At 36.1% G+C, this 26,272-nt stretch overlaps 1 protein-coding gene across 7 annotated transcripts in view; it reads right to left on the reverse strand.

The window, feature by feature from the left end:
- The window catches only part of LOC124950141 (ras guanine nucleotide exchange factor P-like), a 35,174-nt gene extending 15,428 nt beyond the window's left edge, over positions 1 to 19,746 (reverse strand). For 5 of the 7 annotated variants that reach the window (XM_047496457.1, XM_047496455.1, XM_047496456.1 and 2 more), the window contains exon 1: positions 19,218 to 19,746. In XM_047496457.1, the coding sequence (XP_047352413.1) occupies positions 19,218 to 19,255 (38 nt within the window). In that variant the 5' untranslated portion in view covers positions 19,256 to 19,746. Of the gene's footprint in view, positions 1 to 14,298; positions 14,317 to 19,217 lie in introns of those variants that run through there. The other 2 variants (XM_047496461.1, XM_047496459.1) reach the window with 2 other exon arrangements.
- Between the last annotated feature and the right edge of the window lie 6,526 nt (positions 19,747 to 26,272).

Consider the following 26,272-nt stretch of genomic DNA (forward strand, 5'->3'; position numbering starts at 1 on the left):
AGAAAACTTGTTTTCTTCTATATCGGTGTCGCAACATTTCACGATATCTTCGCGAGCTACGTCTCGAAACGAAAGGAAACGATTGAAATATATTGAGTTTATAGGTGAATCGTGCCACCTCGCCTTTTCAACTTGCCACGAATATCTTTCTCTCCCTCTCTCTCTCTCTCTCTCTCTCTCTCTCTCTCTCTCTCTCTCTCTCTCTCTCTTCCTTTCATGGTAAAGAAGGTGGAGCGGATACGATATATACTAGAAAGGACGAGAACGCTCGTCCCAGGGCGTGCCTTTTCCGTGTTCTTTCCAGTCTTGCATCAGCTTTCTCCACATTGTTGCCAAGGTGGACGTTCCATATGACCCTTTGGATCTCTCAATGACCGACTAAAATAATCTTTAAGTATTATAATTCCAAAGGAAAATTTCTCATTGTTATCTATCGACCTTCTAATTCTATTATCCTTCAATATATTTTTTATTTTATTTTAAAAGTCTTTCAATATCTCAGGGAATTAATATATTTTTATCAACGTCATATTATCATCGAGATTTTATCAATGAATTTCATTACTTTTCAAGATAGTTTAATGGTTATGTACAAAGAGTAAGATGCAATTATATCTATAGCCATCAACAAAATTTGATTAGTCGGCCTCCTTTGATCACAGAATCGTCGCTAATTAATCGCCAATCATCGATCTCTTTTACTTCCTTCTCTCTCTCTCCCTCTCTCTCTCTCTCTCTCTCTCTCTCTCTCTCTCTGTCTATTTATCTCTCTCGTTTCTTTCTAATTTGATATTGAAAGGTGAACGACCTGCCATCGAAGAGATGCTTTCCGATATTTCCGTATTTATTGGTGAGACTTCGGAGGAAATCGACGAATAAAACGAGGCCGTTCGTTGCCGCGGGTGGTTAACGTCGATTCTTCGAAATCGTTCTCGTCTCTTTCCTTATCGTCTTCTCCTCCTTCCCTTTCCCTCCCTTCCATTCCACTCCTTCCGTTCTTTTTTTTTTTTTGTTTCTTTTTTCCTTTATTTCTTCCCTCATTTTCTATCTCTCATCTCGCTTGCCTTGAAATTAATTTTTTTCTCATTTTTTCTTTTTTTTTGTTTTTTTACAGAACAAACAATCCTTCGAATTTTCAAATAGTAAAACGATATAAGGGACAATATCTATTGTTTCTTTTTCAATGAAACAAAGAGAATACATATTAGTCATTGTAATGAGTGTTTTGTAACGATAATAAATAATCCGAATGAAATCATTTGAATAAGTAATTTCATGGTAAAAATATATTTTTTTCTTATATTTTTTTCTAATGTGATTAACAATGATTTATTATAAGTGTAAGTTATATACATTTTTTAACGTCAGATTTTGTTATCGTTAAATCGTCTTTGAGAAACGTTCTCTCGCCAACGTTCGTTATGAAACACATTGAGCATGTAAATAAATGCCACATACATACATACATACATACATGCATATATATATATATACATATATACATATATGCAATATATATAATATACGTACATATGTGTACACACATATGTCTAGTACGATGTAATCATTTTTGTATCGATCGAACGAACCAACTTATACAAATAGACACGTAACATACCGGTCGAAGGTTCAAAGTCAATGACAAATAAATAGACACAGAGACGACGGATGTGTGGCATTGAAGCGAAACGGAAAGCAAGAAAAGCTCCATACATTCGATCAAGTCTGCGGTTTATCTGTCTATCGTATTTACTATAGAAAAATATAAAATCGACTCTCTCCACCTTTGATTTTTTTTCTTATTTTAATCATTCGATTCGCGATCTATCTCCTATCGTAAAAAAAGTTTCTCGTGCGAGAACGAATCATTCGACGTATAAATTATTTTCGTGAGTAATAACTTTGATTGCTATAACGGTTTCTTTCTTTCTTTTTTCTTTTTTCTTTTTTTTTTTTTTTTTTTTTTTTTCATTTGTTTCATAGAAGAAAGAGGTCTGGCTGATTGTATCTCATTCGCACGTCGATTTTTATTTCTGCTTAAGATGAACTAATTTCTTTCCTTTCTGTTTACAAGAAAAAAAGAGCGACATAGAAATTCAAAGATATTGAGAGATGTAGAAAAAGAGAGCGAGGAGCGGGGTAAAGGGGGAAGAGAATAAGAAACGGAGAGAAACATAGTGAAAGAGATGAAGGTGACAGAACTACAAGGTCAATCGTTGTGTTTGCGGTGAACGGTAACGGTGATCGTCTCTTCGCAGTAAAGTTTTAACTCTAGTCAGTCTTCTCTAGATTGCCTACGATGAAGCACCGATCCACAGCTGGATTATTCCGATCTGCTCTAAGAACGTAGGAAATAATTTTCTCGCAACATTCTAACGGGAACGATTTTATTTACTCGTGAAAAATCATCTCTTTCTGGGTCGTACCTTTTTTCTCTTTTATCATCTATGTATAGATAATATATATATATATATATATATATATATATATATATATATATATATATATCAAAAGAAATTCAATCTATTTACTTCAAGTTATTTCATATTTTTCCAAGAGTTATCTCGTGCGGTTATCTACTAAACCATTTCTATATTACTTCTCCTTCTTTTTTTTTTTTTACCCTCTAAAAATAGCGTTCACTCATTGTTGATAAGCTTGCGCAGGAAAGAAAAAGAAAAAAAAGGAAAAAAAAAAAAAAGCGAAAGAAAAATAACTTGAAATAGTTTTCGAGCACACGATAATCCACGAAAAGACATTATTCATTCGTCGGAGCGAACGAAGCAGTCGAGGTAAAGGCGGTAATAACGAAACGGCCTTCGAGTCCCGTACATTGCTCATCGCTTTTACGACGTTGAAACCGACCGAATGATTCTGACTCGAACGAACGGCAAGGAAAACGCGCTCTCCTCGAAACGCCTCGAACGAACAAGCCTTTGCGACGTATGTATGTAACGTGTGCTGGAACGAACGTTTCGTTAATGGTCTCGTTCTTCGTCTTTCTTTATCTCGCTTTCTCTTTCTTTCGTTTGTTACTTATTTCAAACGAGAAAGAGACGGGACGGAACCCGGACAGAACTTCGAGAGAGTTTGGCGAGCATCATAAACGATATTGCTTCTCCGGCATAGAAATAATAATTGTCGCATTTCTCGTGGAATAAATTATCCAAGAATTCTCGCCATTTTTTGTTTCTTCTTCTTCTCTCTTTTTTTTTCTTTTTTTTTTCTTTTTTTTTTTTTTTTTTCTATCTCAAATGAGTAAAAAAAATAGTTAAATCCAAAGGCGAAAAGGGATAGAGTAGAGTACACGGAGGTATCGGCACGTTGAAATAGTTTCGATTAACATCTGTCTAGTTTTCATTCTTTGCTTTTAATTTTTTCACTTTTCAGCTCAATGAGAAATATACAAAAGAGATATCGAATCGATAGATATCATTTCTTTCTTCTCCGATCGATAATTCTTTTGTTCTTATAGGAACGTCCACTACTAGGCGTTTATCGATGCAAGATATGTTGATATTCTTCCACTTAAGAAAGGTTCATCGTACGATGAAAGAGTTTCTTTTTGTCTCGATTTTTCCCCTCTTTAGATGAGAGGATTCTCGAAAGTGATACACAAAGGTGATAAGCTAGCCAAGTTATTTTACTGCCTCTCTCTCTCTCTCTTTCTCTCTCTCTCTCTCTCTAAAGTAATATATTTCTTAAATATCAATTGAATTTATAATTTCTTGATACTTTTTTTCGAAAAGTCGATATGTTGGTTTTATTATATATGTTTTAGATCGGATCTCAACTTCGATTTAATTTTGGATCTCGTTTATAACTAGCATGTACTTGTATCTACGAGTTTGCGATCGTTAAAGTCCAATGGGATCTTTTTATCATCGGCAACTTTCGTTTCTCCTTTTTTTTACTTCCATTTCATCGTCGTTCGAACGTCGTTAATCGGTAGAAATATTGACTCTGAAAGACGTCACGCCTTTCGAATCGTCACGGATATCGCCATGGCCGAGAACGTGGATGGAAAACCGATGGAAACGAATAGCGGGATCATCGATAGGTAAGTTAGAATGAACAAAAGAGTTGGTGTAACGTAGGATGGTTGTTAAAACGATATACGTATGCATGTACAAACTTTCATCGTCGATCTTATAACTGCAGTTTTATAATTTGCATATGTACTCATGTATATTCTAGAATATTTTAAAATATAGAATTATTGCATATAAAATATATGCATATAAAATATACATATTATATGTGCATACAAACACACACACACACACACACACACAGATATATATATGATATGAAATGTAGAATATTTCAAAGAATATTCCAAAATAAGATGTTATAATATGAAATATAAAATTTTAATAGATATAAAATAAAATTATGGTATAAACAAAATAGTTAAAAAAAAAATGTAATATAAAATAATTTAAAAATATTTTAATATATATGTACGTATACATATGCATATGTATATATAAGACGTTCCTCTCGACGACACACTGATGCGTAAGAAACGTGCGTGCACTTGAAAGATTGAGAGAGAGAGAGAGAGAGAGAGAGAGAGAGAGAGAGAGAGAGAGAGAGAGAGAGAGAGAGAGAGAGAGATGTGTGTCAGCGGGTCACTGACATCCATCAACGCCAACGAACTTCGACGTTTGCCTACTTCTTATACGGCTAATTTCTTTTCATTAGGAAAAGCATGCTACTCGACCGACCTATCGAAGCATCTTATCCTTCCACGAAAAACTTCTCTCTTTCTGGATGAATTTTTTTTTTTTTTTTTTCTATCTATCGAATTTCAAATTGCAATCGTATAAAATACATTGACGATGCGGAAATGCGAATAGCTTTAGGATGAAATCATTTTACATGATGTTACTTTTAAAATTGCATACTTATAAATTTACATTTACATTTTTGAAATTATATTTCGATTTTATCATCGGATAATTAATCGTTATTTCATATCTGAAGTTCTTAATGTTTTTTTTTTTTAAATATCAGTTATACTCAATGACAGATTTAACATTGAAAAGATCGAAAGCTTTATATATTTTTAAAATTCCTATTTGAGATAAATCAATTATGTACAATTATATATTTTCTTGATTCGATTGTTTATGCATAATGATAAAGTGAAAAATACAAATTTGATTATAGTCGCAAATAGAAAAAGAAAAATTATATATCGACCGTCGGATATTAAATTAAATTTATTATATAACATAAATATATATATTATCGTGCTGGGGCCCTTGTCTTACGGGAACCCCGAGGCGACCGCCTCCACTGCCAGTGGGTAAATCCTGACTGACTGATCATACGTGCAATTAGTATAGAGAGTTTAAAGTATATGTCGTTTAGTTTATTAAAGTTAAATTTTCTATAGTATTAAATATTATAGAAAAAAAAAAAAAAAAAAAATATATATATATATATAGTACGTATATAAGTGTATATTTAATTAAACTTATACGATAAGTTTAATATTATATTATAATATTCTTTTAGTTAGAAATAATAATTGTGTTATAGGGTGTTAAATTAGAAAATTAATTACAATCAATTATCTCTTTAATTTTAATCTCAATTAATTTATTTTCCCGATTGTTAACTCGACTAATCGTACTCGTTATTAATTATTCATTTTTCTTTTCTTCTTTCTTCTTTTTTTATTTCGTGTTTATTTCCTATCTGTCTTCTTTATGAACGATGAAAAATAAAATAAAATAAAATAAAAAAAGGAAAAAAGAAAAAAGGAAAAGAGAAATACGTTCATAAAGACGGCATATGGCGGGCGAACCGCCTTAAGCCGTTTCGAAGGCACGCGTTTCAATTCAACGTGCAATTTTCGACAATAATGGCACGTTCTCTCGTTCTCGCGCTGCCCTCGTAGCATAATCGCGAACATCTGCAAAGTCGCTTCGACTTAAGAGGAATCTCAAGAGAGTCGTCTTTGGTATAGGAGACGAGAAAAGAGAGAAAAAGGAAAGAAAAAAAAATGGAAGCAGAAGAAGAAGAAGAAGAAGAAGAAGAAGAAGAAGAAGAAGAAGAAGTAGAAAAAGAAAAGAAGGAAAAAGGAATGAAATGGTAGGTTCGTTAACGTAAAATTCACACGGGAAATTTACAAATAAATTTTGTACTTCCAAAGAAACCGGAAATTAACATTTTTTTAAAATATCCACCGTAGAAATGTCGAGATAACTCTTCTACAAAATATCCGTATTTCTCTCTTTCTCTCTCTCTCTCTCTCTCTCTCTCTCTCTCTCTTTCTTTCTTAATTCTACGACAGGTTCGTTAAAAAAAACAAAAAAAAAAAAAAAATATTACGGCTAAAAAGAAGGCGGGGTCGAGCAGCGCATTAATGTTTTTCAATTTTCATGTATATTCAAGACTCGCCTGGCCGCCGATCGTTCCAGTTTCGCGATACTAATTGCGCTCGTTTTGCCCGTACACGGGCTCTCTCAGCTACCGCTACCGCTACCACTGTTGGCTGGGGTACTATTGCTGCTGTTCCAGCTGCTTCTGTACATACTTTCGAGCTAGAGGGAGAACGCACTCGGAACTCGTTGAATTCTCTTCGAGTATGTACTTCGGAAAATTCCGACGAAATGCTATGTGTACGAAGGAAAAGGAGGAAAAGAAAAAGTTAAAGGCGAAGGAGTAAGAGTGGGGGGAAAGAGAAAATTTATAAAAATGTCTAAGAAATAGTAAGGATTTGATAGATTTACAAAATTACAAAATCAAGATGTTTAATATTGATCTATGATCAATTCAACATCGATCTCTCTTGTTTCCCAACATAAATTCACGAGAAAGAAAGAGAGACAGAGAGAGAAAAAGAGAGAGAGAGAGAGAGAGAGAGAGAGAGAGAGAGAGATCACTCGCTCGTTTTTCTCGGTGAAAGCCGTCGAAACTCGACTCGAATCCCGGAGGCACGTTCTTCGCGATCTTCGATATTCGGATCGACAATTCGGCTAACGAGCAATTATCCTCTCCGTCCGATATATGCACGGTATTAAAGTCGCATCGCTTCGATGCACGTTACGCATCCGCTGAGAGAAGAGATCCCATCGTAGGAATTAATTGTTCAGAAACTACAGTTATCCACCAGGTATGTGTGTCGCCTCGTGACCGTAGATATTCTTCCTCTTTCTTCTTCCTTTTTTTTCTTTCTTTTTCTTTTTTTTAATTCATTAATTCGCACAGGCCGCAATTTGTATTTTTAATATTTTTCAATATGCATCTTGTTTCATCATCTTCTTCTTCTTTTTTTTTTTTCTTTTCTTTCGCATCGAGGAATACAAAATAAGACCATTCGTTAGAAATTTCAATCATTCACGATTGATCCAATAAGTTTATGAAGAATTAAATTGAATATATACTCGCATCGAGATCGTTTTTCTCTTTCCCTACTTTTTTCATCCTTTTCTCTCTCTCTCTCTCTTTCTCTCTCTCTCTTTATCTGCATTAAATTTCTCTCATAATGCAATATTACTATACGGATTTTTGCAATAACATAATAGAAGACGAAAATTACAGGAGAAACAAAAGGTGCGATCTTGCGTGTCGTAAAGTTCCGAGAAATCGTTGGATTCTTTTCCGCGCTGCTCGGCACGATTCCACTTCCCTTTATACGGCGAATAATTGTCAGTTGTATATATTCCTAATCCTAATGTGGCTGAGCGCGCGGTTTTCACCGAGTTCATCGTATAAGGAAAGGAAAGTTTCGAGGCGTCAATTGGCCGATTCGAGTTCGTAACAAGTTCGTCGTTGTCTTTATAGAAAAGCATGAAGGATAATACGTAAGATCAATGCGTGTTATATAACGTTTATATATGTATAATGTATGATTAGATATATAAACGTAAAGTTACGTCTATTGACGACGACGACGACGACGGTGACGACGACGACGATTCACAATACATCGTCGTATATACACATAATTTAAAAGAGATATAATCTCTTCAAAGAATTCGATTCACAAGTCTTCGTCGATCCTCTCAAGATCATCGACCTCTTTCCGTCTTCGAGTTAACCTTGATCTCCCTCCCTCCCTCCCTCCCTCCCTTCCGCTCCCCTTTACTTTCCGTCGAATCGGAAATCAACTCGTTTCTCTCGAATCATCGGAATCTCTGGTCCTCCGGTGAAATTATAACGAAACAAAAGAAAAGAAAAAAAAAAAAAGACGAAGAAGAAGAAGAAGACAATGAAAGAAAAGAAAAGAAAAGAAAAAAAAAAAAACGGAGAAAGAAAGAAAAAAGATCGACTCTAAAAGAGAACGTATCAAGAAAGTTTCACTTTCCTTTTCCTTCGTCCTCGCTAACGTCTCTCATCTGTTGGATTTGATCTTTCACCGGAAGATAGAAACAGCGAAAGTTCGTTGGACCATATCAATGATCCCGTCTATTCGTTATTAATAAGATGAAGCGAAGTAAAACGTAAGATATGATCGATTTCCTATTTAATTACAATAGAGTCCTATAATATATTCATATATATATATATATATATATATATATATATATATCTATAATTAATACTTCTATATAATATAAATACATATTTATAAAGTTATAATAAAAATATTTTACTACGAAATAACAATGGTCTGGTTTACGGTAACAAAAAAAAAGAAAAGAAAGAAAGAAAAAAAAAAAGGAGAAAGAAAGAAAAAAAGGGGAATATACATTTATATAAAACTCCGAAGCATTCTAGCGAGAAACACGAGCGAATCGTTGATCACGAAGTAGTAGTGAATCGACCTTTAAGCTCGATTCTCTCTCTCTCTCTCTCTCTCTCTCTCTCTCTCTCTCTCTCTCTTTTTGTACGTAAGTATTATTATTGTAAAAGCGTTCACGGATGGGCGTTAAAAATAAAATGCGTGAGGCAAGGTTTAATTACCGATTTATTCCCAGCCATGATTCCGATCTATCGATCTATCGATCGAATCTTGTTTCTTTGAAACATATTTCATCGTCATGGTAGACTGAGCTTGGAAAGTTAAACTGGAGATGCTCTCTTAGAAAAAGGATACAAAGAAGAAATAGAAGAAAAAGTAGAAAAGGAAAAAGAAGTAGAAGAAGAAAAAGAAGTAGAAGAAGTTGTGGCGAGAACGGCAAACGATCAACACGGGGGTCCTCTTATCGGTGTGCGATCCTAACGCGTCGTGGATATAATTTCCATTCCATGGCATCTAAAGAGATAACCGACTGGGTTCCACTCGAGATTCCGCTAATGCTGCTTGCGCGAACGCTCAGTGTGAGGTAAGATTTTTAAGTGACCTTTCCCATGACACACGTACGCTCTCATGTATTTGTATTCCAGCTGTTGCTATATAAAACGATCGTCGAAGCATTTTACTCGCTACGTATAAATATATATATATACACACATGTGTATTCTCCTTCGCGATTCCACTTGTTCATGCGTGAGAAAAAGACAGACATTCAAAGAAAAGGAGAGAGAGAGAGAGAGAGAGACTTAGCGTCATGTGTCATCCTCTCTTTACGCATACATATAAATATGTACATTTGTTCGTACGCATAAATGCGTCTTTCTTTGCTTCACTTCCACTTTTCGAACGTCGTAATACCCGTCATCGCAATCCGTAATTATGCAATATTCTTCTTCTTCGTAACTTCGTCATCTCTCTTCGATATCTCGAATTTTCTCACGCACATCGAATTTCCAACATGGCCAATGGAACACGTTGCAGATAAAATGTGTATATGTGTGTGTTTATTATATATATATATGTTATAGATTTTAACACACACATATATATATATATATGTACATATACATGTATTGCAGGAAGAATTTAAAGTCATCTTTTACGAGAGACTTAAACGCGCCATTAAACGGGAACTAATGAGTTTACCCTTTTTACGCAGGTTAGACTTCGTGATCGACTCGTTCGATATACCGATTTCGAAGCGACCTTTTATAGTATTGTTTCGGAACTAGCTAGAAATGAGAGAAGAGAAACAATAGCCCGTTATACACGGGTGTTACAGTTCTTTTAATCGTTCGAAGGATCTCTGTTAGAAAAACGTGGATTATACTGGCGTGAAATAAAAGAAGTAGAAGAAAAAGAAAATGATGATGATGATGATGATGATGATGATGATGATGATGAAAAAAAAGGATGAAGAAGAAGATGAAGAAAAATTGAAGGAGGAAGCGAAGAGAACTTAGCTCTCAGAATTGTCGAGCGAATGGAGCGACAGGTGTTCGAGTTTCGGACAACAAAAGAGGAACTTGCTATTCGATTGCGCGTACAGTCGATTGTTCGTTATTGAATAAATGTCTATGTTTCTTAGAATTTGTTTAGACTAACAATAAGCTACGGATCGTAATTATCTATAAAAAATTGAATATATATATATATATATATATATATATATACGTATATATATTTGCGAGAAATAAATACTGGAAATAAATACTTTGTTAATTACAATATAATCGTTTTATTTTTCTAGGTATTTTCATAAAAAAGAAAAAGAGAAAACACGAACGAACCATAAAGGAATGCTCGCCGAGGTTATAGAAAAAGAAAAAAGAAAAAAGAAAGAAAAAAAAAAAAAATAGAAAGTAAATCATCGTGGATGAGTTGAAAGTAATATCGAATCAGTCGTCTCGTTATCGATTTCCCGGCGTCTCTCGAATGATCGGTGTACGCTCGCTCGTGGAAAGAACGTCTCTCTCGTCGTAAAGTTTCGACGTTTCCCACGTCGCCGGCTCGTAATTCACCACGGGGAAAGAAGTGGTGGCCGGCGATTATGAAAACGGTGAGTGTAAGTAGGTACGCGTGAAAATCGCTCGTAAAATCGCGACTAGGTAAATCGAGTGTAGTACGTTGTTGTACGTACTTACATAGGTACTTTGCGTAAAACCGTTCTTATAGAAAGCACGCAGTTATAGGGTTTCTCTCTCTCTCTCTCTCTCTCGTTCTGGTTTATCGAGCGGAAGTAAAGAAAATACGGACGATTAAATTCACGATATAATTGTCGAAACTTTCGCTCGGTAAGAGATTTGAAACGAAAGTTTGAAACATTATTTCGATTGTAAAGATCGAATGAAATTGATTTGAAGAACGATCGAAGATATGGAAGATCTTTGAAAAAAGAAAAAGAAGAAGAAAAAGAAAAGAAAGAAAAAAGAATAAGGAGGAGGATGATCTCGAAAGGACTAGGAAGAAGGAAGTTACTGGAATACATCGAGAGACGTATTTTGAGATAATCGCGTGCGGCTATGGTCGTTCCTCCTAAAGGACGGCGTATCTCCTTTGACTAAGGCCAATTTAAATACCTATCCTTAACAACGTTCTCTTCTTTTCCTTCTTCCTCCTCCTCCTCCTTCTCCTCCTCCTTCTTCTTCTTCTTCTTCTTCTTCTCATCCTCTTCTTCTTTCTCATTTTATCTTTCCTCTTTTTCGAGCTCCCGCACGGGAGCTACCATCTTCGGCTCGAGCAGATAATTACGCGAGTTAATAATGACTTACGAAGTGCGGAGATTCGTTCGTTTGCTTAGTACCAATGATATGCGTGCTCGCCGTATGTGGTTGCGTTAAATCCCATCGCACTAATCTCCCTTGAAGCACCCTGCTTGCTTTGCCCTTTCCTTGCTTACCTCTTCTCTTCTCTTCCTCTTCCTCTTCCTCTTCCACTTCTTCTTCTTCTTCTTCTTCTTCTTTTTCTTCTTCTTTTTCTTCCTCTTCTTCTTATTCTCGCATACCTTCGTTCCTTTTAACGTTCTCCTTACGAGCTATACTCTTAACTTTACTCGCGTTTCTCACGGCTCGACGACGTACAGACATACGAGATAGACGACCAAGAGTCGAACGTATTTAAAACGATTATTCTTCTTAGAATGGAATCTACTTACATTTTCTCTTTCTCTCTCTCTCTCTCTCTCTCTCTGTCTCTTTCTGTCTGTCTATGTATTTCTTTTTCTCCTAACAATTTGGATCTCTCGCCATTGTCATTTTTCATAAATACGACGGACGAAGTAGGCCGAGAGTTTTTCTCTTTTGGCTGAGTTGCACAGCTTGGCCCCAAAATCACCGCGTGAGTTATGAAACTTACGGCCTTTGCGGCAGTCCTGACTATGCAGGAGGACCTCTCTCATTATACGTCCTCCTTAATGCATAACGTCGCAGTTAATGCACTGTTATTGCCACAAACGTATACAAGTTTCCCCTCTCCTTTACTTCTCTTTCTTTCTATCTATCTATCTATCTATCTTTCTCGTCATTTAATAGTACTACCTCCGTCCATAATCCTATTTCTCCCTTTGTTGTCGATTCCCTTCGAAAGACTAGTTAGTCGAATCGATGAATGCTAATTCACGTCAGGGAACGTCGTTCTATCACGGAAACATAATTGGCGTTTCCTTTGCCATTCGATTTGCTTGAGAAATATCGGGAGTAAGAAAAATCTAAAAGAAAAAAAAAAAAAAAAAAAAAAAAAAAAAAAAAAGAGGAAAAAGAAAAGAAAAAAAACATTATAATTCCACATAGCATAAAATAAATGAATCTGTAGTATGTTTATATATCGTCACTTAAAATCTCTCTTACGTTTCTTCTAACTTTTATTAATAATAATCTTATGCTCTTAGAAAATGATAGGATAATGCTTGAAGATCGTAAAAGCGCATTAAGCTTCCTCGACTCGACTTTTACTTATATACGTAGTATCAAGTGTTATCATATCAATACGTTTGGATAATCATAAAGGAGATATTATTAAAATGAATAAAATGGCTTTGAGAAAATGATCGTTCGTCGACAAAGATTATATATCCGTTAAATAATCGATAATAATTGTAAAGAATCAATGAATAAACGAATAAAAAGAAAGAGAACTTAAAGAGAGAAAGAGAGGAGGCTCGTGTGATCATCGACGTGTACTAGACAAGATCGTTTTTATTTTCTGTACGACATCGAGTGTGTTTTACGCTTATGAACGACTTCCTCTCCATCGATCTTCCGGGTTTGTACGATAAATGCTCGAGACGTGGGTCGTTTCTCGAACGAACGACGTTCCTTGCGTTCCGTGCAATGTGCTCGGAGCATTCCCGGAGACCGCTTGGAAATTATACATCGTTTCTCTTTGATTTCCTTTAACGATCCTAACATTTCTTAATTCTCAGTTTTAAGAATTTTCTCTAGGGGAAAAATATGATATCAAGATTATTCCAAGTTTCGTTATTCAAAATTGATTGAATTTTCGTATGAAATATTTTTTAATCGTTCGATCGGATATCTATCGATCCTAATGTAAACGTCGATTTTCTTTTTCTCTTTTTTTTTTTTTCCTTTTCTTTTTTATGGTATAACAGTATAGGATTTTAATCGATTTATCGATCTTATACGAGCATCGATGTCTCTGATTTCCTCGATAAAGTTTCTTCGATAAGATTTAATCGATTTAAAACCTAGTTATATAGATATATATATATATATTTATGTACATTTATACCTGTATTATATATATATATGTATATATATATATACATCTGATCAAGATAAACGTAGTTGATCGTTTAACGGTCATTTAATAACGATCCTATGTTAGATCGTAGAAAAGTCAAACACCTCGGAAACTCGTCGACAGGAAATATCTCGTAGCTTCGAGGCCGTGACTTTCTGCGAATCGATCGCGAGATTTCTCGATGCGTCGACTTATAATAATCCTTCTCTTCCTTGTAACTCTCTTAACTCTCCGTCGACCCGTTCTATCAGTCTTCTTCTTCTTCTTCTTCTTCTTCTTCTTCTTCTTCTTCTTCTTCTTCTTCTTCTTCTTCTTCTTCTTCTTCTTCTTGTTTTTCTTCTTCCTCTTTCCTCCCTCTTCCGGGTTCTCTATACCCGTAAACGTCATCTACCGATACAAGTATTGTTCCTTCTAAGGTAGAAACAATACTACGAAAATTCTCTCCCTTTCTATTCTGACGGATATTAAAATTTATGTTGATTTCTATGTTTTCCCATGAAAACTTGCTCACACATTTAAATAGAACATTTTGTATTTTCCTCATATTTTTCCCTTACAAATTGTATATTTCTTTTCTATTTACATAAAATATTTATTTCTGAAATACAATCGTACCTCGAGAATTGATAATTATCAAATAGGTTTTATCTTGCAATCTCTAATAAATATGATAAAATCTATTTCTATTATATATTTCTTTTTTCTTAATCGAAAGGAAAATAAATGAACTTCTTATTGTAGATAGATACTTAAATATCTGTTGGATATACATATATACTTACTCATATACAAAATCTCTCTCTCTCTCTCTCTCTCTTTCTCTCTTTATCCATCTATCTATCCATCTTACATTATTTATATATTATATAATACGTAAATATATTTTTACTGTAATTAATAGTTACAATAAATATATATATTATATATATATATATATATATATATATATAAATAAATTATTTTAGGATTGAGCAAGAGTCTAAGTTTGAGAGTGTTCTGAATTTGTAATAAATTAAGGACATCGATGAATTTCGAGAAAAGGAAGTAGATATTCGAACTTTGGAAGAATCTCAGAAGTTCACAGAAACTTTGTGGACCATTTCCGTTTGATCAATCTTCCGGGTGGCGCGTAAGTAAATATAAGAGCATACCTCGCTACGGTATCCGATATCGTTCGACGAGTAAAACGAGTTTCGGTACCGACATAAACGGACCAGACCAGGCTGGGCTCGCTCTCGTGGATGTTCGTGTAATCCTATAGGAAACCTTCCGCGAGTTTCACTTTGCAGTTCTCCGTTACCGGATCGTCGTCGTTCATGCTCCCTATTCGTCAAAGATATATACGTGAATGTTCTCGTATTGTATCGAAGAAACAATTGTGATTAAAAACGAAGATAAACATTTAACTAGCCAATAATAACTACTACTTCGTAAAGTTAACTCATGTCGTTAAAATTTAACAATCAAATATATTTCGATTTAATTTGCTTTTATTTTTAAATTTTATTATTGACTTTCGTCGAAGAAACAATCGAAATTAGATAGGATCTAGCACAATGTTACGAAGTTTTCAACGACGTTAAAAATTCCGTTGCAACTACTTTTCTAAATAACTGATTACATATCGAGATTAAAAAAAAAAAAAAAAAAAAAAAAAAGAAATAAAAGAAAAAGAAATAAGAAAAAAAAAAAAAAAAGAAAACAAACAGAAAAAACTCCAGTTGCATTACGAAATTCTCAAAGAAGATATAGATTTAACGTTAAAACGTAATTTTTTCTAATCTTCCAATTTATTTATACAGGATTACATTATGTTTGTATAGAAACGTGTTACTCTCACGATCAACTTAATTTCATTGAAACAAAATGAAATTCACATCACGAACGATGCTGCAGATACATACTTATTTACTTACGTGCCGGTAGCATCGGAAGTTTCACGAAGCTTTAGCTTCGTGTGAATGCACTTTTAACGCGTCTAATGCGGGTCTAATACCAGCCGTTGACCTTATTCTTTCCGTAATGCTCAAAGTATCACGTTCTTATCTCGGCAAACCAAAGAAAGATACAGAGAGAGAGAGAGAGAGAGAGAGAGAGAGAGAGAGAGAGAGAGAGAGAGAGAGAGAGAGAGAGAGAGAGAGAGAGAGAGCGCATGACCGGTTACCGTAGCCATGACTTTTTTTCCATCGTCCTCCAGCATCAGTGCTCCAGTTAGACGCTCATTCTTCTTTTTTCACAAGAAACAATGTTCCACGTGCCTTGACTGTTTTAAATATCGAAAATGTAAAAAAAGGTAGAAAGAGAAAAAAAAGAAAAGCAACTATTCTCCTTTTGTATTTTGAATCGAGTTAACGATAACTCCGAGCTACGTTAAAACGTATTATTCTAAGGAGAAATAGAGAGAAATATGATAAAATAGTAGTTATCTAATAAGAACGACAGTTCGATATAAAGCTTCGATAAAATTCATTGTTCTGTCTAGAATCAAAAATATAGTTATTTATGCAACTCAGACTATATATATATATATATAGATGTACATATGTATGTAAGTGTCAAGATGAAAATCAGATGCAACCTAGACGCCCAATCTAAATCCATACAATTACAGACCCATATATGTATGTAATACATATACATATATATATATATATATATATATATATGCACGTATATATAGTAAGTATGTATTTATACATATATATATATATACATATATATAAATATATAGGTGTCGAGGTAACGCACGATCAGTAGAAAGATATGCGCAAGGAAAATGCGAACGGAGCTTCGATAAATTCCAGCGCGCGATCCTCGTCCCCTACATCTTGTTGTACCGACTGAGAAATTTATACGTCGCCAAGAAAGAAAGATGAAGGTCGAAGGACTAGTACTTACGTTCCTATACCATTGCGATCGAACGATTTGTATCAAATGGATTGCACTTAGCCGGACCTCGTGTTCCTTTAACGATTGAGTCGTAAAACAACGGAGAACTTATCTCGATTGTCTGCCTATAGCTACTTGGAAAATTTAAATTCAGCGCCGTGTAATTCGGTGTAATTTAATTCTTAAAAATTCAATTGGGATCAGAAGCAAATTTCAATCTTCGAAATCAAGATATATAGAATTAGTTATCTTAATCGGACATCGAATTGACTATACTTCTCGAGAGAAAGAGAAAGATAATATAAAAGGGATGAGAAGAAAAAGAAAGGGAGAGAGAGAAAGAGATAGGAAGAGAGATAGACTCGTATCGATTACCCGTTTGGTGCCTTTGTACCGTCTCCGTACGCGTCTCCTCCGCGTTGCAGTCATTCTTATCGATTGAAACACGGGGATGCACTTTGGACTCGCAAGTGGGGCTCGAAGATAGGAGGGTAACGTAGTGGGAATTAATGCGGAGAATGACTAAGCGCGCCATACTCGGCCCCCTTCGAACAGAGGGGCCAGGAAGGCTGTTGTGGATCGTTGTTGTTTTACGAACGGCCATGAAAAGCTTCCAAAGAGATTAGGATAACGAACGTAATGTCTTCACTTTGCCGTACGATATCGCGGGCCCGCACTATCTTTTGTTAATTCGAGTATATATTGTATTAAAAAAAAAAAAAAAAAAAAATAAATAAAAATAAAAAAACAGAAGAAGAAGAAAAAAGAAAAAAAAACGTACAAGAAAAACGAAAAATAATAAAAGATCGAACAAACTGAAACGTTCTTCGTTCTTCGTATATTTTACGTTAGACTCGTTCTCGATTCAAATATCGCTTCTTGTTAGCCTCTAGCAGCCACGACCTTCATCAGTTGATATTTCCCGTAATTTTATACGGTCGCACGCGGAGCAACGTCGTAACGTCGATTCGTTCTATCAAACGATCGAGATACACAACATATTGCAAAACGTATAGATAGATATTTCTACTTATATATGTATATATATATATATATATCGACGAAGAACTTAGTAATAGTAATATATAGAAATATCGATGGTCGCATGGAATGCGGTATCTTATTTTGCGCGATGCGTAGTAATGATTTTAATCTGCACCGGGATGATCGCGTCTCTCGAAAGCGTATTCTCGACTGGAAAGAGATGGTAATAAAGAAAATGTTTGAGAAAAAAAGGTCGAGAGAAGGGAAGACGGATAGAGTTAATGCGGGAGAGAGAGAGAGAGAGAGAGAGAGACAAAAAAAAAGAGAGAGAAAGAGATAAAGAAAGAGAAGGAGCGTACATACACGCCCCTTCGTCACGGAGAACAGGAAAGAGTCGCGGTCAATGGCTGCGGTATCCGCAGGTTCAAGGAAAGCGGGCTGGTCCGATTCGACACTGTGTTGTTCCAAGGGAACAGAACAGGTGACGGTGCTCGTGAAAATGCAGGTTAATAGAATGCCGTAGACTACCTAAATAACCTCTTGGTTTCTCGAACGTCGCTCATAAGACGTTGCTTCTTATTATCTCTCTCCCTCTCTCTTTCTCTTTCTCTTTTTCTTTCTGCCTGCTTTACAAACTTTTTCACGAGAGAAGATTACAACGTTTTAATATTTAAATACATTTTACGTGCAAGGCTTTCCCTTCTCCATCTTCTCTTTCCTCCATTAATGAGAATATCTCGAGCAATATTTCCGCTTAATAATTCTCACGATTCGATCGAGACATTAACATTTATTATCTAAGTTATACGTATACATGCGCATTTGTTCAAATATGAAATAAATAGAGATAGAGAGAGAGAGAGAGATGTTATTTGCGTATTAGTAGCATTTCACGAGGCACGTTGTGCAAACGAGGGCGGTGACTCTGAAAACGAGAGGAGAGAATTGAACGAGGCACTTGTCCCGACAAAGCCGAGAGACCTTTATGAACGGATAAACGCGATTTGGGGAAGGTAGTAGATGAAAAAAAAAAACAAAAGCTAAGGGAAAGATGAAAAATAAAAAAAGAAACTAGAAACTAGAAACATGACGAAGTTAATGACGAAGTATCAGTGATTTGTTTCAATTAAAAATGAGATCTTTGCAGAGGGTGGACGACGACGACAACAACGACAACGATGACGACCAGGAACGTGCTCGAACGAAATTGTGGCGCACGCACTTTTGGAGAAAGGGATACACCGGCCGTATAGAAGCGAGCGCGAGGTTCATTATCGACCGCGTATCGCTCACATGGAAACAAAATACAACGATTCTTCCTTGTCTTTGTCATCATCGTTATCATCGTCATCATCATTGTCGTTATCGTTATCCTTGTTATACGTCAGTGTTAAAGGAGATGATAAGAGAAACGATAAAATGCCATAATCAAGGTTATAACACTTGACGCAACAATCGGAAAACGGAAGATCTTGAATTATTGTTATTTGTGAAAATATTTTTACAGCCTTGGCTGGTACCGCCAAAACGGCATACCTCTGCATAGCAACAAACAAGTAACGAGTCTTTCTCTCTCTTTCTCTCTCTCACACATATATATATACACACACACACACACACACATACACACTCTCTCACTCTTTCTCTCGCTTTCTCGTTAATTCGATCTCGAAAATTTCTTAAATCTTTGGTTTTAATAAAAAGGATAGAACGAACAAATGTTTGGGGGCGCGGACAAGGAACAGGAAGCCATAAGGAAAGGGAGAAAGGGAGAGATAGAAAGAGAGAGAAATAGAGAAGTTATCGATCTAACTGAGAGTTCCCATACCGGTGCATGAAGGCGGCAGTAGACATGTTACTATCCATGGGGTAGTTCCATATATATCTTGGCCCTGGAGCACGCCCTTGTTAACACTCCCAGACAGAAGAAGAAGAAGAAGAAGAAGAAGAAGAAGAAGAAGAGCGAGCGTGCGTGCGTTCGTTCGTATGCGTATGTGTCAGAAAATATGAGGAAGAGAGATAGAGAGAAACAGAGAGGATGATATCCTCTCTATTCACTGACATATACTCTCTTCTCCTAGAAATAGTTCACTCCGATGTTTTATCGATTTAAAAATTTTTCATCGAACCGATATCTCCCGACCGATTAACAACAGACCGTCCTACCGACCGATCAATCGATCGATAGACAAACGATAAACTCGTCGAAAGTGTACGAAGTAAATAATAAAAAATATAGGAGGGAAAAACGGTCGCATCGACGAAACGATTCTATTATTCTCCACGCCTGCCAGCACCTGTACGACGACCTGACAGGTTGAAACCGTCGGCTGGACTGAAGTCAGAATGCGCATTCGTCGTCGTCTGGTCGGTTTCCATGGTGGTGGCAATGGTGGCCTCCTGCCGGTGCCACCGCCGGTGGAGGTGGTGGTGGTGGTGGTGGCGGTGGCGGTGGCGGTGGAAATGGAGGAGGAACGATCTGTTAGTAGTGGTAACAATGCCGATATTGCTGTTGTTGGTGGTAGTGAAGGAGGCATTCGGTAGCGACGGCAACGTACTGGTGGTGGGGGATTGACAGAACCGTCTGCCTGGCACTCTGCCGCGTTTGCAATCAGACACCCGCGCGAGCCTTAAGGTTCGTTGCTGATGTATGAATAGAGAGAAAAAGAGATGGCAAAGTCCAATAGTCGTTGGAAAAAAAATTACCGAGTCGACAAATTGAGAAAATGCTCCTTTAAAATATCAGATATATATAAATGAATTTCCTTAGCTTGGAAATCAACGCTAATGAGATTTTTCTCGATCGTTTCCTTCTTCCCTGTTATCCTAGTAATTCCCTTATATTTCTCCTTAACAAATTCTATTTTTCTTTCTTCCTTTCTTACTTCCTTTTTTTTTCAATTAAGATAACGTAAATCACTCGTGAATGGATTCTCGTATTTCGTTGCTTTCTATAGTTCTGGCTTCAAGCGCTAATATCGCATAACATCTTTCCTCCTGGTCTATTCATCTTTTACCTCTCTCTCTCTCTCTCTCTCTCTCTCTCTCTCTCTCTCTCTCTCTCTCTCTCTCTTTTTCTTTCTCTGTCTCTTTCATCAGAGTAGAAAGAAGATAAGAGAGAATAAGAGAAGTAAACGATGCTCGTTCGTAACAAGAGATCTTACTCGGGATCTCGGTCGATCCCTCTTAATCACATCTACATCTTCAACGGAACAGGTGATAACGAGCTCTCCTGTTCGAGATAAAAATCTAAATTGTCGCGAGCTTGAGAGCGGAAGTTGATCCTCGTATTTTCACGACTTCTCCTTTTTACACCTTCCTCCTTTTATTTTTCGTTTACCCGAAAGAATCGAGAGACAACTATCATAACTCGTGAGATCGATTTCTTCCTGTTACGTGTTTGCCCGTCGAGAAATGATTTATCATCAAGTATTTTATCACGTCTTGATATATCGTAAAACATTCGTTCTCATTTCATGTCAATTAGATATCCAAACGCTTATAGATAACTACCTAATTCTCGAGGAGTAAAAGCAAAGTAGTACGAATTTGCATCGACAATGAGAAATTGTAAGGCTTATCGATCTTTTAAACTCACGTTTTCTATTTCATAATAGTTTTCTTTACCTTCCTTTTACCATCCCCTTCCCGTCCATAATACCTCTTATCCTATCGTCCACGATTTATTATCTCTTGAAAAGGAGCTAGCGTTCTGTATATAAACGGGTAACTTTAGCGTTTTTAAAAAGACGTAGGGTAGGAAATGACAAAAAAGTTATATATATATATATATAATATTATATATAAAAGAACAGAAACTTTCCTTCCACGTATCTTTTTTCTTTTTCCTTTTTCCTTTTTTCTTTTCCTTTTCTTTCCTTTCCTTTCAACATATTTTATCGATCGTTAAAATTTCAAATCCCAAAGCATCTCGTAGTAATAATAGTAGTAGTATAGTAGCAATAGTAGTAGTAGTAGTAGCGAGTTCCTTTCTAAATATTCGAAAGATTTTCACTGGTAGATAGATACGTACATATGTACAAGCTTTACGTCTGGTCGACTCGTTGAGTTTCTCGAAAGTATCTTTTGTTCGTGCTTCTTTCCACTTTGAACTTAGAAACGTGAAAAGGAAGGAAGAGAGAAAGAGAGAGAGAGAGAGAGAGAGAGAAAAAAGAGGTAGGAAGAAAGATGCATAAAGCGTGAAAAGGACTCTATTTTTCCTTCTTTCATTAACGGCAACGCGTAATAATCTTTCGACTCTTTCGAAATCAACCTCCGTCTGGTCTTCTCGTTTCGCTTCTCTTGTTCTTTCTCCTCCTCCACTTCCTCTTCCTTTTCCTCTTCCTCCATCTCTTTCTCCTTCTTCTTCTTCTTTTCTTATCTTAGGTATGTACGTACCAACATATATATATATATATATATATAGCTAGATACTTAGCTCTGATTTAAGCTTGGGCCTCCTTCATAGAAGCCGGAACACACTGTGCCCATGCGTGCACTCACCTCGACTGCTCTACTTTCCGTGTTTGCGATCTTTCTTCTTTCACTTCTTCCTTGTCTTTTTACCGGCACGACCGCCGGCACTGTCTTATTCTTTTTCCATCCCTCCGTCCGTCCCGGAAGAAGATTCTAACGCTCGACGAGAGATGCACTTTTGTATGCCTGTACGAGAAGGCCCATCTAAGTCGCCCTAGGTTCTTTGTTTTTTTTTTCTTCTTCTTTTTTTTCCCTCTCCTCTTCTCTCTTCGTGTTCCCTTTTTTTTCTTCCTTTCCCCTTTTTATTTCCACATGAATTTCCACAATTCTCGTATCGAGAATTTATTTTCCCTTCCTCCTCTTATTCTTGGCCCCCTGCAAATTTTTCCAGTTCTCGTTAACGGAATCGTCTCTGTTTTTTTTTTTATTTTCTTTTTTTTTTTTTTTTTTGTTTTTTTTTTACAAAAATTCAACGAGCAAAGCGAAGAAGAGATGCGAAAGGAGAAACGTTTGAAAGAAACTATCTCGAATGGAAGTAGATGACGACGACGACAACGACACGAACGGCAAAGTCCACGTAGTCACAGGAAATTTTGCTTTTTTTTTTTTCTTTTTTTTTTTTTTCTTTCGAACGTGAAAATTAATCGAGAAAAGTGCTCGTCACGAACAAAAGAAACGCTTTCGACGATACGTCCGTCGGCGAATCTCTCTCTCTCTCTCTCTCTCTCTCTCTCTCTTTCTCCCTCTCGATTTAATTCCCGAGACGAAATCGATAGAAGGATTTCTCTCTCTCCCACTCTTCTTCTTTCTCTCTCTCTCTCTTTTTTTTCTCTCTCTTTAGTTGTCCCATCCGCATTTTCCCACTTCAGCAACGATTTTCTCGTTTTTTTTTTTTTTTTTCAATTTTTTCTCTCGACGTCCTGCAGAATCGAAGAAGAATGCCGATAAAGAGCATGTTACTATCGAAAGAGTTTCCAGAGTCTCTCTCTCTCTCTCTCTCTCTCTCTCTCCCTCTCTCTTTCTCCCTCTCTCTCGCTTTCTGTCTTCTCTATCTTCCAGCTTGACAAGCAAAAAAATGCAAATGTGACGCAGCTTAAACGATTTTCTCGACCGGACCATTTCCCATCAAAGAAGAATGAGAATTTCAAATCCGATGGAAATGGCATGCCTCGAGAAAAATAGAAAAAACGAAATAAAGGAAAGAGAAAGAAGATCGCAAAGCCTAGAAAGAATCATCTCTAACTATTCGCATTTAACGACTATTAATGCAAAGAGCGTAATCTTTGTCGAAAGCGAGCAAGAACGTTTGATCAGATTCACGCAGGACTCGTTCTTTGTTATTACAAACCCTTTGTAGTAGAACACGTTAACGTGCAAGAATTACTCATGGCATGTGAGCCTATATCCGTAGGGGAATAGTTGTAGAATTGTAACACGATTATACAGTCTACAGAACGAAAGTAATCGTTTATTCATTAATATGATTTTATTGTGAACGATAATAAAATAAAATGAAATAAAATATAATAAATCAATTTCTTTCGAGTCATAAAATTTAATGGAATCGATTCGGATGAGAACGTTTGAACGATCGAACGAACGATGCAAAAGAAAAAGTTTGATGATCTTATACAGAAAACTACGTGAATCCAGGTAACCGTAAGAAATTTCTCCTTTTTCTTTTTTTTTTTTTTTTTCATCGCGAAAGCTACAGACGACGTTTGCGCAAATCGCAGGTTTTGTGCAAACAAGGTGTTTGCACAGTAGCCGGCTCGTCTACTTACCAACCAACGTCTACTGGATAAAGTTAAAATGAGAGAAACGTGAAGAAGAGCGAGAGAGAGAGAAAGAGAGAGAGAGAGAGAGAGAGAGAGAGAGAATACTACACTCTTCGTCTTTCATCGTAGCAAAGCGAAGAGGGAAAATTGTGTGCACGCAGAAACGCGTAGAGCGTGCTTAAAGGATGGCAGTCAGTCACGCCTCGCTCAGAAAGGACGCGCGTGCTTAGGGTGACGCATACATGATGCTTAGGGTGAATAAACCGAAGGGAGATGGACGTCGAGTCACCACCCGTTGTTGAAACAGTGTCTCTCGGAAAGAGAAACGGTACCGCAGACGTGATAGGGTTTAAAAGAGGGGAAGAGAAAGAGAGAAAGAATTTTTTATTGAAATTAAAGTAGTTTCTTGTTAGTTTAAAAAATCAAATCATATTACACAACTAATAAGATAATCATTAAAATTCGAGCGAAAAGAGTAATTAATAATAATAATAATAATAATATCAATTAATGACATACGATAAACTACTGATATGAAAACTTAATCAATAAAAATATTAATTTATAAGAAAATAGAGAAAGATGAATAGAAAACAGTTAAAAAATAAATTATATGGTATTAAGAAAGCTTAGTCACGTTGATAAGTCAATCAGTCAAAATGAGATCCGCTAACGAGACAGGAGGAATAATTAGAAGGAAATGAGAATTCCGTGGATCGATGAATGTGTACGTTCATCTTTACTGGGTGCCTAAATTAAGGCAACCCGTCGTGCTTTAATGCACGTAGGCGTCTCGATAAAGGGTTCCGTATGTAAACCAAGTCCAGGAGGATGGTAATCATTCTGCTGGACCAACCACGTCGCGTATGCATAATTTCTTTTCAAAATGGATTGCGCATTAAGAAAAAAAAAACAAAAAAAGAAAAATCAAACAAATAAAAAATTAAAAAGAAAAAAAAGAAAAAAGGACGAACGTCGATGAAAAAATAATTAATCGAAAAAAAAAAAAAACAAAAGAAGAGAAACGAAAAAGGTATACAACATTAAATTGAATAAATAGTTTTCGTTGAGTTAATTCGTTCAGTTAATCTAATTCGTTTTAAATGATAAATTAGATGATTTAAGTAGACGATGATCCGTCGGACCGTTTTCAAATACCAACGATCGTCATCTACTTGATCTTTCTACAGTGAAATAAGCGATGCAACTCGAGCGTACACGGAAAAATCCCTTAACCGGTTTTCTCTCTGTCACTGTAGCCCTACCTACCTAGCTAGCTAGCTAGGTAGGTAGGTGGGTAGGTAGGTAGGTAGGTAGGTGGGTAGGTAGGTAGGTAGGTAGGTGGGTAGGTGGGCAGGTAGATAGGTAGGTAGGTACGTTCGTATATAACCTCTAGATTCTCACCAGCACAGCATCGAACATCTGTTCCTCCGGCTCGCTGGAAACACGAGACGTTCTTCGTGCATCGCTACAGAGAAGGGAATTTCTTCCGCGCGTTCTGCCACGATTATCGGAGTCTTCGCATCGCATCCTCGTGTCGGGGGACTCGTGCAAACGTTTTTCTTCTTTTAAGAGAAAAAGAAAAAGCAGAAGAGAAAGAGAAAGAGAGAGAGAGAGAGAGAGAGAGAGAGAAAAAATATTTCTTTACTTTTTCATTTATCTATTTCACGTTTATCTTATCCTCTCCACGTGTTTTGTGATCTTTCAAATTCGTAAAACAACTAATACGTTCGAACATGTAACATCGTGTTCGAACATAAGAGATAGATATGGAAATCGCGAATGGAAATTCTTGCAATAATAATGTACCTATTCGTGTACGTACATTTGACGAAATTAAATAACGATATTTTATATCTGTCATTAAATTAGCAACGAATACGTTTTTGTTTTACTTAAACCGACATACACGGACATGTATTTTTACATTTTCGTTTGTTTCTCCGTAATCTTTTTTACGATACGTCTAAATGAATCGTTTACGATTTAATTAATCGAAATTGTCGTTGACAATTGAATTGAAATGATATGTCGACGTTTGACATATCATTCACGTTTGACATTCACACAAAGGGGTTGCGTCAGGGGTTGCCGGCATTCGGCTTGGTTTCCTCTTTTTCTTTTTTTTTTTTTTTTTCTTTTTGTCCTTTATTAAGAGTATCGATCATCGGAATGTGTAGAATTCGTCCCATTGTTCTCGCGTTGACAGAGAATCTAGCGACGTTTAGTCCACAACGAATCCGTCAACCCGGAGCGGAAAATATTCGAATGAATGACAATAGTTATCGTTATGTTCGAACAATGACGATAATGAGAAAGATCGAAAGAATGTAAAATAACGAAGAATAAGAGATACGAGTCGATCGTGGTATTTTATTATTACAGTTTACATAATGTATATATATATATATATAATTGAAAGTTTTGTAGCTAGAAATATAATAATTACAGTATTCTTACGATATTTTTCTTGTATAATACATAACATCATACATTTATACATTACGTATAATTGTTAACGTAACGTAAACGCAAAAAAAGGACGTAAAAATGCGTGAGATTCGTTAAAATACGTGAGAAAAATTCTTTAAATAACTTGTATATATTATATATTTATATGTAATATATA

Source organism: Vespa velutina, chromosome 6 (assembly GCF_912470025.1).
Source record: "Vespa velutina chromosome 6, iVesVel2.1, whole genome shotgun sequence".
Classification (NCBI taxonomy): Eukaryota; Metazoa; Arthropoda; class Insecta; order Hymenoptera; family Vespidae; genus Vespa; species Vespa velutina.